Genomic DNA, 14,947 nt, shown 5'->3' on the forward strand with positions numbered 1-14,947 from the left:
ATTTTCTTATAAATATTTAAATGTTATTGTTTTGTAATAACTCTTATTAGGTACATTTTCATCCACATTGATAAGGGGTATATAATAATTTGTTTGTACTTTCTGCTTGGAATTTTCTAGGGTAGAAGGAATTACTTTTTGTCATAATTTGGTAGAGTGTTTCTTTTTCGGTGTTTTTGTTTTCAAATAAGTTTCTTTTAAAGGTAGTAGTTAATAGTTAAATTTATAGAAGCTATGTATTCCGGGCTTAATTTTTTGACGAGTGTAGGGATTACACTTCGGCGTAGGCATTTTGAGGCCGGCGGCGCATAAATTGAAACGTTTAGTTCCGGCCAACTGAGCGGCTGACAAGAGCCGGCACACTCGCACACTCACGTGCGTATACGCACTCCACGGGTCCTGTCAAAATGACAACAACCTTGCTGGGTGGAAAATTGTGGGAGGGGAGGTCAGGGGCCACGCGGACCAGTCAATCAAATACGTCTAACAGGTTTACACGACGCTTTATTTATTCGCAGGCGGAGGACGGAGTGCGGACGAAACAATGGTACACACAGCTGCAATATCACGCCCAGGGCATGGGGGCGTGGCGCAAGAGGCGGAACGCCCTGGCCAACATCATGATCAACGGAATGCTGGCGAGGAGTTAGCCCATCTACATCGACATCACCATACCCATCCCCATCTGCAAGCCCAAAAACCGCAGGACTCCGGATACCGATTAGAAAGGGAAAAGGGACGCAAAACTCAACAATTGGTTATGCATTTAATGTGTATTTATGCGCTATTAACCAACGAGCAATTTCGTTTCGTAATTATAATTTAAGTGATATACAATTGAATCGAGCACGCATAACGCTAGTTAGTGTTTACATAATACCTATATCTATATCTATGCCTATACCTACAACTTACAACTACAACCTATATCTATATATTATGCATAACCAATACGTACACACGAATACCCTGAATACAATGCAATAAAATACCATACATTAATTAAACACTTCAAATTGCGCAATAATTGAGGGGCTATTTGTATTTACTCTTGCGTCATAAATCCTGCCTGTGGCATGACTATTGAAACTCCATCTGGGCCAATCTGTAGGAGCAGAAGGAGATCCTCCTCAATAAATCTCACGTTTTTGTATTATTTTTAAATTTAGCACCAAGATTTATGGAGCAGACGGAAAATTGTATAGGGAATCGAGGCACGCACGTGGCCCAGACTAAGTCTAAAACAATCAGAATCCCTGCCGAAAAGTGCTCGGCATAAAACCATAAAGCATGGTAAATATTTTCGGCATTACAACAGGCCATTGAGTACACCGCCGAGTTGATTAAACAATTTTAAATCCCATGAACTCATATTTGGTCAACAATAAAAACACTCAAGTGGTAAGGGCTTTTGGGTTTATTATTTGTTTAATCACACAAACAACAGGGCAGATTATTATGGTTAAACACGAAACGGTAATTGTTATGACCAGCAATGGCTGCGACAATTGTAATGGGCAGAAACGAAAACGAGACTAAATATGTGAACGGGCTTTAGTTGTCGACCCATATATATCTATATATGCGGTTACCTCTGGTTTAGGACCTAATATATGGATATATTTTGCTAATGGATTTGGGTTTTATATTCCAATGCACAAAACGAAATAATTCATAACGACTTTATCACTATTAAAAAATTATTTTTGAGGTGTATTATTCATTTATATATCTTTCATTTATATATGCTTATAATTCAATAATATATCGGTAGTATATGTTCATATCCACAATAATAAATCAATCTTCTTTCTGTTTCTTTTAACAAAATTTATCAAAACTGTTTGTATTGTAGTTATTTCATATGAAAAATGTTTAATTTGCCAGCATATCTCCTTTACATGTATTTTTTTGTTTATCAACCAAAATTTGCCAATAGATTTCACAATTTTAAATATTTTAATATATATACATTAAAAAGATTTATTTTGACGTTATCTACATCATCTGTTTGTTGGAATTTTTTTTAAAATTAAAAATTCAATTTAGTATCAGTATTTTCAGAAACTGGGAAAAAAATAATTCCAGTTTGCTTACTTACTTGAAAAATTATGGCAATAATATTAAATGTCCATGCTATGAAAATATTAGCCTTTTTTAAGTTTTTATTTTGCGTATTCAAATTATCAACAGATTAAAAAAGTGTAAGTTTTGTTTTGTGTAGCATACATTTTGGGGCAGCGCAAAACTGTGGTTATTAACTTTTCATTTGTTTATTAAGCCATCTAACTTTATTACATCCAATGCTGTTTATCTAGATTCCAATTCCAGACACTCTACATGCCAAATTGTTTATTGGCAACACTCGACCTCGTCTCTTTCCCATTTTCCCTGCGGTTAACCCACATAAACAACAACACTGCGGACACATTGAAATTAGTTCGGTTAAGGCGATGGCAAAATAATTTCCAGACTCGCCTGCGGCGCATCAAAGCCTTTGATGGCTTTCGTTGTAAATTATACTAATACGCCACGTAAACAAGTTTCAAATCCTTTAAAGCTCCGCAAGAAGGCAAAACTAGGGAAAATTGAAAAACGCCCGGCAATGGCGTCGGTCTGAGGAAAATATTGTAGCCACTACGCCGGCAAAGGCAAAGGAAATAGCAGAGGCAACGGCAAAGGGAAACTGCATGCTGAGCGCAATTATGCTGGACAAACATTTACTAGTCAGGCGGAGCAGCCATGACTGCTGCACAGAGAGAAATTTGAAATACCATTAAGCAGCAGGAGATCCAAGGGCTAAAATATAAAAATGGAGGAAATATAAAACAAATAAAATTTTATATTATATTTAAATTGTAAAATTTATTAGCTTTCTCCGTTTGTTACGTTTCTACGAATCACATTGTTATTTTATTATTTATATATATATTTCAATCCTTAGACAAACTCCAGTTATTGCTTTGTTTATAGTATATCAACCTTTATTTACATTACTATATTTCCAAAAGTTGATAAATTTAAAAAAAAAGTCTCGTAAAGTTACAAAATGTATACTTAAATATATGTATAAAAACGGGTTTTAATATATTTTTAAAAATACTGTGTCGCTAAGAGTTTACTGGAACAGATCTTAAAAACATAATTATTATTATAATAAGGCATTGTAAATGTTTTAAAATGTCTAGACAAATATGAAAGTATAGCGGTAAGTTAAAGAAGAGCCCGTTTATATTAAAATATTTAAACAATTATATTAAAATTAAGAATTGAAATTGACATGTTATTTTTCTCCGTGCACAATCGGATGGTGGCAGGTGGGCTTGCAGGTCGGTACTTAGCATCCACCTTGGCTCATACACTCAAAACCCTTCCGATGGCCCTACTACTTCCACTGTTCAGCTCCGATGCTTGCCAAACACAGACAGAGTCATAGTCATAGTCATAGTATGAGCCGGAGTCAGAGACTCCGGCCCAAGTCAGCTGGAGATGTTGACTAGGTCGTGAACGTGTTACAACAATAGGGTGTCACGATGGCACGATGGCAGGATGGGGAATATGGCACTGCGAAAGGCAGAGGCACTAGCTAGCGACTAACACTAACGAGCAGTTAAACAAGCTTAAGATTTGCCGACGCAAATAAAAACACACAGCCGGAGATGCGAAGTTGAGCCCAATCCCAACCATATACCCACCAATCCCGCCCAGAAATTGCTGCCAAGCGAAACGGATTTGGGAGCGGGAGCGGGAGTTCGAAAGTGCGGATCGGCGTGCAATAACATAACCAAGGCACGTAGCACAAACACGGTACATTATATTGTATAAGCAGACTTCATTACGGTATTTAAACAGAATATCCACAAATTCTGACATGCCGACTTGGCACCGTGGATCGAAAACCCCAAAAAAGATTAAATAATACAAAAATATCATTATGACACGCAGCTATCATTAAAAAGAAACGCCAATTAAGTTATCCATATGCTCAAAGAATACAAAGCAAAAATAAATAACAATGCGGAAAATATTATTTTGTTAAAATATGTTTGTTCAATTTTCTGAAGTTTCAAATTAATTTATAAAAAAAAACGAATACGACAAAAGTACAATTTTTTATCCGTGTAATTGCTTTCCCGGTACAAAAAACATTTAACAGCTTTCTGTGGCTGACTCTCGTCGATATTTTTTCAAGCCTCCATAAATTGAATTATCTGCTTTCATAAATTCAATATTATTGCCATATAATTTCGGTGCTCGATAATTAAAGTTTTCCTTGCTGTGCTGCCCCCGAGAAAGTGTACGCTTTCATTGGCAAATTAAAATGGAAGCCACACAAGTGGCGGTGTTATTGGAAAACTTGCTGAACTTCAAACATTTTGGCAGCGCAACTTTTGCATTTCACCCATGGTGCTTGGGGGCGTGCCAATATCCACATACCCACATCAAAAGTCGAATTGTGAGTGGAGCTGGAGCAGAAGCATTGGAGCAAGTCGAAGGCGAACTATCGAACTATCCGAAAAAGACCGCAAGTCTTCCCTTTCCGTCCGGTTGAGCGAGCATCTTGTAAAAAATGCATCACGTACTGTGAGGGTTGGCGTTTGATTCTCGACTCCCGATTCTCGATTCTCGATTCCAGATGCCTGATGCCTGATGCCTGGCAATGTGATTAGACCCCAGGCACTGAATGCACAAACTTTTCCGGCGGAAGAAAAGGACATTTTCCCTCCCTCCAGCATATGCTGCCTTCGGTTAGAACTACGGATGGGCAATAAAAATTTGTCGCCAGGCCAATAAATGTAGACCATTTCCAAAAAGCCAAGAAGCCCTGGCGCGGAAAAACTAACCAAAAAAACAATTTCATAGCTGTATTTAAAATGCCGCAAAACTTGCACACCACAGTACCAAAAAAAAAAAAATGGAAACGACACAATGGAAAAACAGGTGAGACAAGCTGACTCTGGGTCACTTTTCCGGCTCTTCCCCTCCCCCCCCATGCTCCTCCTCGTGGTGCTCCTATTTTGACCGTGCGCAAACAGATTTGAAGTAATAAAAAATTGAAATTAAAAGTTCCACTTCAGTTGACCACTTCACCAGGTCACCGCGAATGGCGATGCCATGGCGACACAGTTTTCACACGAAATAGGTCGTAAAAATTATGAGAAAATTCGCGGTTAAAGGTAACCAGCGAGCACGGCCAGAGATGGCAGCCATTTGAGGCCATTTTTTGGTTGGCGAAATCCGAGGAATATTGCGATAAGCACCATTTATAACGTCATCTCTTTCATTTATGGGTAATGGAATTCTGTTTTTCAGAAATTAAAAGATTTTTTTTCGGTTAAAGTTTATTAGTTTGCTCCTGGTTGAAGTTGCTGCACTAAAAGTTTTAATTTAAAACACATAAAAAAAGAAAAAAAACTGTACCTTTTTAATTATCATAAATTTGGAAATCGACATATTTTAAATCCATTTTTAAATCATAGCGTATCTTTGTTCTTACCATTTGTAGAAAATGGGCATAAGTATTAATACTTTTTTATTTATTATAAAAAGGATAATGACAAAAAAAGCCTTATAAGATTATTCTTATGTGGTCTGTTGTGCGAAGCTTTTTTTCTTATTAATTTTAAGAATATCTTATAATTGTTAATTTAAATAAATGACAATTTCTGGTTCATATGCTAGATTCCTAATAGCACTTGAAACTATTTAGTAAGATTTTCTTCTCGTTCTAATCTCGATTTGCCGGATACACAATTTAAGGGAAATGTGCTGTCCGAAGTCTTTTTCACCATCTAACATCACTGATATCCGCTCTAAGGTAAACTTGTTCTACCATAACCGCCCACTCACCGCCCACTTTTCTATCCACTTCAGCTGGCTGCTCAATGAGGTCAATGGGCAGGCATTTCATTTCCATAATTTTCATTATTTCGCGCTTAGAGCAAATCAAACAAATCGTTCTACAGGACTAAAAGAAATTTTTAATTGTTTGGCGGCCTTGTCATTTGTGTGCCTCTTTGTGTATGTGTGTGTGTTTGTGTGTGAGTGCGTCTTTGGGTCTAATCAAAATTGCTGTGCACACATATTCAGCATATTTCACACATCGTAGCCAACAGTGAGCACATAAGAATAATGTGCGACACGTTCGGGCATAAACCGAATTAAGTATACGCCGCGTTTGCCAGGCAGTCAGCCGGGTAGCCGTGGCAGGACCTAGCCCGGAGTCACAGAGCCCGGAGTCGCAGAGCCGGAGTGCCGGAGTCCGAGCCGCAAAACCAACCGCACTCACACACACGTAAACACACTTACGCCAAGTCGCATCTTTATGCGTTGTAGCTGCTCCAAAGTGGCAAGCAAACACCCCAAACGCCCACAATCTAAGCCCACTGCCACCCCTGCAGCATGTGCTAAATATGTATGAACAAAAAAAATAAGATAAAAAAATAAAGTAGCAAATAAAAAAGTGTGGCAAAAAGTTTTTGTGCGCACGCCGTGGAAAGGCCAACGTCTAAGTGAATTTGCCATAGTCAAATTTTGTGCGGCTTGCCTTAGGTCAGGTCTGTGAACTACGGGTTACCGAATACGGAAAATACGGCATATACGGCATATACGGTATACACGGAGGACTTTGAGTTGCCCAAGCAGAAACACAAGTGCCGCTCTTGCATGAACTGCATGAAATTTGCATTAATTTATACCTCGCCCAAACTCATTCCAACAATTTCGGGGCCAGCCGCACAATAAAATCCCCAATCCCGAATTATTAAAAATTTCAAATAAATCACAAATTTGACCAACATCCCCAAAACCAAAAAAGAAACCCCAAAACGACAGCAGCTGCCGGCAAACATCGTGACCGACTGCCGCCGAGTTCAGTGTGTCAATCGAAGGCGAACGAACTGCCGAGCGGTATTTACAGAGAAATCCGCTGACAAAAGCGCGCGCTTGAGCAGTGACTTGAGTGGCTTTGGAAAATCTCAAGAGCAAATGAGTGATGGTAACTCAGAACCACTCAAATTGGCGAGGAAAAACTCATGCCACGGCAATTTTCCTAGCAGTGGGCAAACAGGAAAACACCAAGGGGATGATTATTAGCTTTGCTACCACCAGAAATTCACCATGAAATTTGTGTTTCAGAAGTGAAAGCTGAAAGAGCTTTTCTGTAAAAGTAGGATTTAAAAGCAAAATTTATGTAAAATTCTTGTAAAAAGCTGTATTAGGTATGAATAAACCAGTTCTACTTTTGTTTGCGAATAAAAATTAAACTTGCTTAAGGACAAAATCAAATTTTCATAGAAAATTTTAATGAAAATAAAAAAGAAATAGATTTTTTTTTACAAATATAGTGACGTCTTGTTATCAGAAATATATTTACCAAAAACTAGTTCTTTAAAATAAATAAATATAATGAAAATGTTCAAAAAATTTATAAAATAATACAATTTTATGAAAATAAAAAAGAAATAGAAAATGTTGTTATAAGTTTGTTTTTATCCTTTAATATATTTTCATTTCCAATACGACCTTAATGTAAACTTTTTTTAATACAAATTGTGGGACTTGTCCTGTTATTATAAATCAATTATTCCTAAGTGAGATTACCAAAAAAATAGTTCTCCGAAATAAACCCATTTTTCAAAGTCATTTATATTCACAACCCTAATTAGACTGTTTAAGTTTTAGTTTTTCCCAACAAATTGACCTTCTGTTATCCGAGGAAAACACTTGGGCAGCAATTGGTCACCAACTGAGCGGAAGGATCTGCCGTCAGTTGGAATCCTTTAAAACGGCTCCGTAGGCTCGTGTTGCAAAAACGCTGCTAAGACGCCAAGATGTTTGCTTAGCTGGCTGGAGATTTTAAACTTGGGGGAATTTGCATACATTAAGGGTGTTTTGTTATTTTGTTAGCAAAAGGCAATTCAAATCCTTTTACTTCCGCTTTAGGCAGCAACGACTACGGCAGAAGACAGATGCGACTGATAGCAGGATTCACATTTGCACCACCGCCCCGCACCGCTTTTCCTCAACCCCTTCCTCTAGTTTTCCCAACCGTATTTAACGGTGACGCGTGCGTAGCGTATAAAGAAAAATATGATTACATATTGTTGAATTTTGAGCAGGAAAAGGGTTGACATTTTTTGTGGGGCCATGTCAGAAAGCGGAGCCCAGCCACTCAGAGGCAATCAACTCCGATTCCCTCATCCACACGGAAAATAAACCCAATCAGTATCAACTTTTTGTAGCATACTATAAAAACCATGTCATATTTTCTTGTAAAATATCTGGGGACTCTTCATTTGAAACTTCTTTATTTATATATTTACATTGTTATAAGTTTACAAAAAATCTAATATCAATAACATAGGTTGAAAAATATCAAGTAAGAATGCAATTTTAAAAAGAAAATTTAAAAATATCATATTATCCAGCTTCTCTATGAGTTTATTTTAAGCCACCTTATAAAAGGTAATATATATTGTTAAAAATTTTTATACAAATCAAATAATAGTAACACTTTATGTCAAATATTTTGTTATATAAAATTAAATGATTATCAAAGCCTTTTTCCCAGTGCAGCCAACTTCCAAACAAATAGCCAACAACAACAGCCGATGCGACAACAAGGGCAACAATGGCGGCATTCAATTTTTAATATTTGCCTTGCAAATTTTCTATAAAATGCATTTGTTGTCTACAAGCCTCCAAGCCTGCCTTCCTCCCCCGGGATTCTTAACCTCCCCTCCCCTTTCGTTTTTTTTTTTGGTGGGCGGAAGAACCGGAGACCAATGGCTGGCGGAGGGCACACAATCGCCCAACAACACCCGAAACTACTACAAAACTGCGAAACTGGGAAACTGGCAACAGGAAGCCGCCAGCGCAGAGCCAAAGTGGAAAAGTGGGAAAGTGAATGGAGCGCGGCAATGTCAACACATGGAAATTGCAAGGACAGCAGCGGCAGCGGGAATAAAGGAAAACGGTGGAAAACCGAAAAGGAAAACGAATAACAGCAGCCACAGTAACTATAAACTGGAATGATATGGCCAACGAACATAACATAACCACACGGAAAAAAATGTACTGTAATAAGGATGGATTGAATTTTAAATAAAATAAAACAATGAATTTTTTTATTATAAGTCAACGGTTTTTTCAAATTAAGAGAACAAAATTAAGATCTATATATTTAAGCAGACTTTTGTGCATAAAATTTGAAAACTAAAATATTGATTAACATATTTTCTGTAATTTTGATTGATTGAACTTGAATGATCATTAAACTATTCCATAATAAGTTTTTGTAATAAGTACATAAATGTCAATTTATTTATACACATTTATTGAATTTAAATATTTTGTTATTTGAAAAATGATATATAGAATACGTATTTGCACTTTAAGTATTGTTTTATTTTTTATTGAAGTTTTGCTTTTGAATTTCCTGCTTGCTTGCTCGTTTTTTTAATACTTTGTAGTTAGAGTGTAAGCAAATGATTTTTTGCAGTGCAGCCAAACGGCAAGAGCGGAGCTAGTGAACCCAGTAGGACCCCAGATAGCTCCTAGAACGAAGTTAGGCTGCGCCGGGCGGAAGCAATAAATTGGTTAGGTAAAAAGCTTGTCGCAAACGCAGACACCGGTAAAAAGCGGCACGCGAGGCCGAGACAGGCCCGTAATTTTAGGTCCGCCAAAAAGTTGGAGGCGGAGTGAAATAGAGGTGCCCAAGGATGGTTTATTCCCCATGAGGTTGCAAATTAATACTAAATGTCTGCCATGCAAATACATAATTGACTTTAAATTTGTTTTGACAAGAATAAGTGGAAAACTTTGCAAATATGTTGGATGGGAGTATGGGAGGTGTTAGAGGTTGTGAAAGTTTTATGTCTGTCATAAGTGCAAGCATCAGCTTTCAAAATCACTTTAGAAAAGTTTACAAAAATAAATGGTATCAAAATTTAATTAGTTATTTAATTAAACTTTCAACTTCAAAATAATTTCATAAAATATTGATTTACATAAAAGTTTAGTTATTTAGGCTGACAACGTTTTTATTGCAATTGTAATAAGCGTTACTCAGCGTTGCTTATAAAATTAAAATCTATATTTAAGAGTAGACTGTTAAGCTTTTGTTTCATTTAATTTAAAAATAACTACATTTAAGAGAAGATTATGCAGTTAAAGTAGTATGCACTTTGATATAAACATTATCAATCATTATGGTCATAAAAACATTAGAAATTGAATTCGTTAGATACAAATATAATAATACTTATGAGCCCACTAATGGATATTTTATTAGGGTGTTTATGAAAGATAGACAATTTATATGTTAAATACATTTACTTTCTCCCCATTTTCATATTTTGTTTTAATTGTGAACCTTTTTAATGGCCACGCTGGTTATGTCGGCCTCCTTGAGCTCCTCGTCGGTGGTGCCATTGTAGATGTGCTTCAGATACAGATTGAAGTAGTCGGTGTAGTTCATTGGCGTGGATATTTGATGCTTCCTAACCGGAAGCCGTGGTGACAGGGACAACATGCTGGCCCACTGTCCGTCACAGAGGTCATCGTACCGCAGCAGACCCACCTCGTGACCACCCAAGTCGCCAGGACCGCGGCACATGGGCTGCTGGCCATCCCACAGCTTCAGCACAAACTCCCGGATCCACCTGGCCAAGTAGAGGGCTCGACAGTCGCAGTGCCACGGATTCTTGTCCAGCTTGACGGCCACCAACTTTTCCAGGCCATGCAGAGCTCCATGGGGCAGGAACATCAACTTATTGGAGTCAATGCGGCTGATAAAAATAAATAAACAATGCATATACAAGTATATAAAATGTTAAAGGAGTTTTGTAACCCACAGTTTTTCCAGTTGTGTAAGCGGTTCAAAAGCGCTGGCATCGAAATTTTTGAGTACATTATTGTTGAGCAACAAGATCTTGAGATTACTCAAGCCCTGAAAATCGTCAGCCTCCAAGGTGGTTAGATTATTGGAGAATAGTGTCAATCGAGTGAGAGCACTGACATTCAGGAAAAGATCTGCAGGAATGCTGGACATGGAGTTCTGGCCCAAAAACAATTCATTAAGGTTACTTAGCTCCACAAAGGCATGGCCATCAATCTGTTAAAAACAAAATAAAATAAAAAATATAAAATCATAGATTAAGTAATTCTCACATGACTTATTCGATTCATGGTTAAATCGAGGGTCACCAAGTTGGCCAGATTATTGAATATGGTGGCCGAAAGCGATGATATGCGATTGTTGTGCAGCGAAAGAGTTCGCAGACTTCTCAGGCCCACAAAAAAGTCATCATGTATTTTGGCTGGAGAAGGATTAACTTTGTATAACCATTTTTATAATATTTATTATAGCTCTCACATATTTGATTCCATCCAAAATCGAGTGTCTTTAGTTTGCCCAAAAATCGTATGCTGCCCGACATTAATTCAGTGATTTTGTTCCGCGACATATCCAGTTCCTCGAGCATTAGCTGATCTCTTAGGAGGTTGGGTGGAAAGTTCTGAATCTTATTGTCGCACATATTGATGACGGTGAGCCTCTGGCAGTGGTAGAATATTGATTCGGGCAGCATGCCAATCTCATTTTTATGCAGATCCAGGATATTCAGATGGCGCAGCTTCCAGAAGGTACGATGGTCAATGTCCTCCAGTTGATTGTTTTGAATGCGCAGTACCAGCAAACTATCAAGATCCTGGAACAAATCGAAGGGCAGGAAGTCCAGCACATTGTGTGATATGTCCAGCTCCTTGAGGACTGTCAATCCGCGAAAGGTGTCCTTGTGCAGCGTGGACAGGATGTTGCGGGAGAGATCGCTAAGTGAGATTTCATAAAAGGTACTATTTTTAAGATAAACAAGATAAACCCAACTCACATATTCACCATATTCATGGGTATGACCTGGGTGACCGGCACCGACTTCAGATTGGTGTTCCAGCAGGTGAAGCTCTTGGTGTCCGGATTGCAGCGGCACACGCCCGAGGTGCAGTGGTTCCACTCGATCTGGCTGCCAGTGGCCAGATGCCAAACGGGCTGCTCCACGGAGCGAAGGCGACTCTCGATCTGCCGCACCCGCTTCACCAGATCGAAGTTGGCCAAATGGGACATGGCACTCACCTCGCCACTGCCCACATCTCCGTTGCCATGGCCATTGGGCTTTGGCTTCGAGGGTTTCCGATCACTGGCGGTGCTGTGCGTTCCATTGGGCATCGAATTGATGAGCATTAGTAGCTGGGATACAATGCCCAGCGATTCGCAGGCATTCAGACTGCAGTTTCTGGTGTCCGAGGAGATCAAAGGTAGCAGGTACTTCTGCCGGAACTCATCCAGACTCTGGATGGGCAGATCCTTGGACTGCGGTGGACCACCGGTGATCACCTCGGCCGGATCCATTAGCAGTATAATGCTGAATAGTTGAAAGATTCCCAGCGACATGTTTCCGCAGTGATTTCCAGCGACGCTCTGAAACGGCTGCCTCGATCTGCAGTCCCATTTATAGTCCACCTCGTTGCGATTCAATTCGTAATTCAAATAATTTGCAAGAAGGCAAAAATTAGCATTTACTGCAATTACACTTAAGTAGCTCACAGCGCCACATGAGTGCAGCGCATCTCTCAGTCGTCCAGACCGCACCAAAATGGTCCAGAGTCCGCCTAGAAACCGAAAGTCTATGTTCGCACGCCTAACGATCAACCGAGTGTCTGTATGATGAACCTGAATCTGAATCTGAATGCAGAGAGCTGGAGAGATCGGCTGGGGAACCCCCCAGAACGCTGACTCGTATTTATCGCATCTCGTAATTGGTCACTCAAGTGTTCTATAGTAGATGAGCCTGTCTGTCTGAACTGCATACAAGCGGGTGTAGTTCGTTTTCTTAAATAATTGTAAATTAAAACCTTTTCAAAGCATTTTTATATACCATAATATATAAAATCACCTATATATTAAATATAGTAATTTAAAACCTTTTGAAAGCATTAAACAGTCAAAAAGCTAAAGTTGCTATCCAACAAATATTGTTTTTTATATATCATTATATTTTAAGGCACCTGACAAACAAGCAAGTTGCTCAAGTATTTAAATATCAATTAGAAAAAATGTAGATTTATTAATAAATATACAATTTTTAATGGTTCATAGAAATTTATTTCCAATCAACATCTTTTTGAAAGTAAAAGAAATTTTTTAGTCTTTATGACATCTGGAAATCCTGTGTTACGCCATTAAAATATTTTCCATTGAGATTGCTAGAATTGTAAGAGTTTAAATAATACATGTTATATTTTGAATTGTTTTTGTTAAAAATACATTGTCTTCAATAATACTTTTAATCTTTTATTTCCTTTTATGGCTAAAAAATATGTAAGTACCCAGATAATCCCAAAAGAAATATTATAATTATATTATGATTGCATTTTTTATAATTTACAATTTACACAATACAATAATTTAGTTCAATGGATTCTTTATCAAAAGCTCTTTAAATCTTCAATTTAAATTTAATTTTAATTTCAGTTGAAATTAGAGAAACTGGTTACTTAAAACGAAAAGCGCCACCTAGCGAGATTTATAAGCATACCCATTTACGGGTCAACTGTTCCCATTGCTGCGCCCTCTGGCAAAACCCACCCTTCCCATTCAACCCCTATTTATGAACTCAACATATAGATGGCGCTTTGTGAGAACCGCATCCCAACTAAAACATTAGTTTATTGAAATTTCCCCCAAATTCAACGAGTATAAGACTAAAAGCTCTTCCTGGACTGACACCGGTCGAAGGCCAGCTCGATGGGCTTCACGCAGAGCTTGGATGCCACATCCCGGTACTTGGTCAACAGGGAGTTCGGATAGGGCAAGGCCCGCAGATCCTCCACGTAGTTCATGTGCATCCGCTCCAGTTCGCCAGGCAGCCGGATGGGTTGGGACTCCTCCGCCGGCTTGCTATCCTGGATGCGGCCACAAAAGTCATCCAGTCGCTCCGTGAAGTTGGGCACAAAGAATTCAGGGTCCAGGGCGATGAATACCTGGCCAAGATTAGAGGGTTGCCTTGGATCCAAGGGAATTCGGGTGGCATATTGGGCGCCGGAGAGCACTCCACAAAGGAGATCGATCATGGCCGACAGGCAGTAGCCCTTGTGGCCTCCAGCGGGGTAGAGCAATGGTGACCTCAGCGCCAAATTGGGAAAAATGGTGGAGAAACCCGCCTCGTTGGCCGCCCAGCCATGCGGTATGTACTCATCATTGGCCCAAGCCCACTCCACAGCTCCCATATCCCGCACGCTGGCCGCCATGTCGAGCACAAAGTGGCGATCCCTGCCCCTCACACAGAAGGCCAGGCAATTGGCGCCAATGCTGGCCGACTTGGTGTGCGGAGCCATCATCGTTGGGGCCGCATTGGACATCACCAGGCCAGCCAATCCCTGGACAGCGGCACGGAATGCATACCAGCTGGCCATGCCGAAGTGATGCGACTCCTTGGCCACCACGAAGCCAATGCCTGCACTCTGGGCCTTCTGCACCGCCAGATCCATGCAGAAGTTGCCCACCAGGACGCCCAGGGCGGAGTTACCGCTCACATGGGCGGTGGCCAGTGTTTCACTGAGTACCGTGGGTTCCGCATCCACTCTGGCGTGTCCCCGCTGCAGGTCATCCAGGTAGACATCCAGGCGATTGAGTCCGTGGCCAAAGTTGCCGCGATAGTCGGCCACCACCAGGAACTCGCTGATGCAGCGCACCTTGGCGGCCGGAACTCCAACGCGCATCAGGCAATCCTGGATGAAGCGACGCGCCTCGTCCACCAGAACTAAGGAAGTTTCGCCACGCTGCTGGGGGAAGGTCTTCCCGGGCATGTGGAAGCCACGCAGGCAGCTCGCCAGCCATTGAACTGGCCGAAAAAACGGCAACATCTGGAGTTCATCCAATGGAAAGATC

The 14,947-nt window shown here is 39.8% G+C and overlaps 3 protein-coding genes across 3 annotated transcripts in view; 1 reads left to right on the plus strand and 2 right to left on the minus strand.

Annotated features, from left to right (window-relative positions):
• Positions 1-1,007, plus strand: part of LOC108145946 — a 120,230-nt gene extending 119,223 nt beyond the window's left edge. The window contains exon 10 of the mRNA XM_017271654.1: positions 519-1,007. Coding sequence (XP_017127143.1) covers positions 519-650 — 132 coding nt within the window. The 3' untranslated portion in view covers positions 651-1,007. The remainder of the gene's footprint in view (positions 1-518) is intronic.
• Positions 1,008-10,129: 9,122 nt separating this feature from the next.
• LOC108145725 (leucine-rich repeat-containing protein 15) lies at positions 10,130-12,815 on the minus strand. Its single transcript, XM_017271287.2, has 5 exons — positions 11,892-12,815; positions 11,378-11,832; positions 11,173-11,321; positions 10,857-11,116; positions 10,130-10,790 (listed from the first exon to the last, which is right to left on the minus strand). The coding sequence occupies exons 1-5, from the start codon at positions 12,449-12,451 to the stop codon at positions 10,364-10,366; spliced, it is 1,851 nt and encodes a 616-aa protein (XP_017126776.1). The 5' UTR covers positions 12,452-12,815; the 3' UTR covers positions 10,130-10,363.
• Positions 12,816-13,682: 867 nt separating this feature from the next.
• LOC108145827 (uncharacterized oxidoreductase YjmC) lies at positions 13,683-14,930 on the minus strand. Its single transcript, XM_017271432.2, has one exon. The coding sequence runs from the start codon at positions 14,920-14,922 to the stop codon at positions 13,762-13,764; it is 1,161 nt and encodes a 386-aa protein (XP_017126921.1). The 5' UTR covers positions 14,923-14,930; the 3' UTR covers positions 13,683-13,761.
• Between the last annotated feature and the right edge of the window lie 17 nt (positions 14,931-14,947).

The sequence above is a fragment of the Drosophila elegans genome, unplaced genomic scaffold (genome assembly GCF_018152505.1).
Source record: "Drosophila elegans isolate 14027-0461.03 unplaced genomic scaffold, ASM1815250v1 contig_208, whole genome shotgun sequence".
NCBI classification, from domain to species: Eukaryota; Metazoa; Arthropoda; class Insecta; order Diptera; family Drosophilidae; genus Drosophila; species Drosophila elegans.

Bases quoted from the DNA above. Each gene is read 5' to 3' on its own strand.
- LOC108145725 (XM_017271287.2), bottom strand. From the start codon at position 12,451: ATGTCGCTGGGAATCTTTCAACTATTCAGCATTATACTGCTAATGGAT. The intron at 11,833-11,891 runs GTGAGTTGGGTT...AATCTCACTTAG, and splicing joins CCCATGAATATGGTGAATAT to CGATCTCTCCCGCAACATCC. The intron at 10,791-10,856 runs GTGGGTTACAAA...TATTTTTATCAG, and splicing joins CTTACACAACTGGAAAAACT to CCGCATTGACTCCAATAAGT.
- LOC108145827 (XM_017271432.2), bottom strand. From the start codon at position 14,922: ATGTTGCCGTTTTTTCGGCCAGTTCAATGGCTGGCGAGCTGCCTGCGT.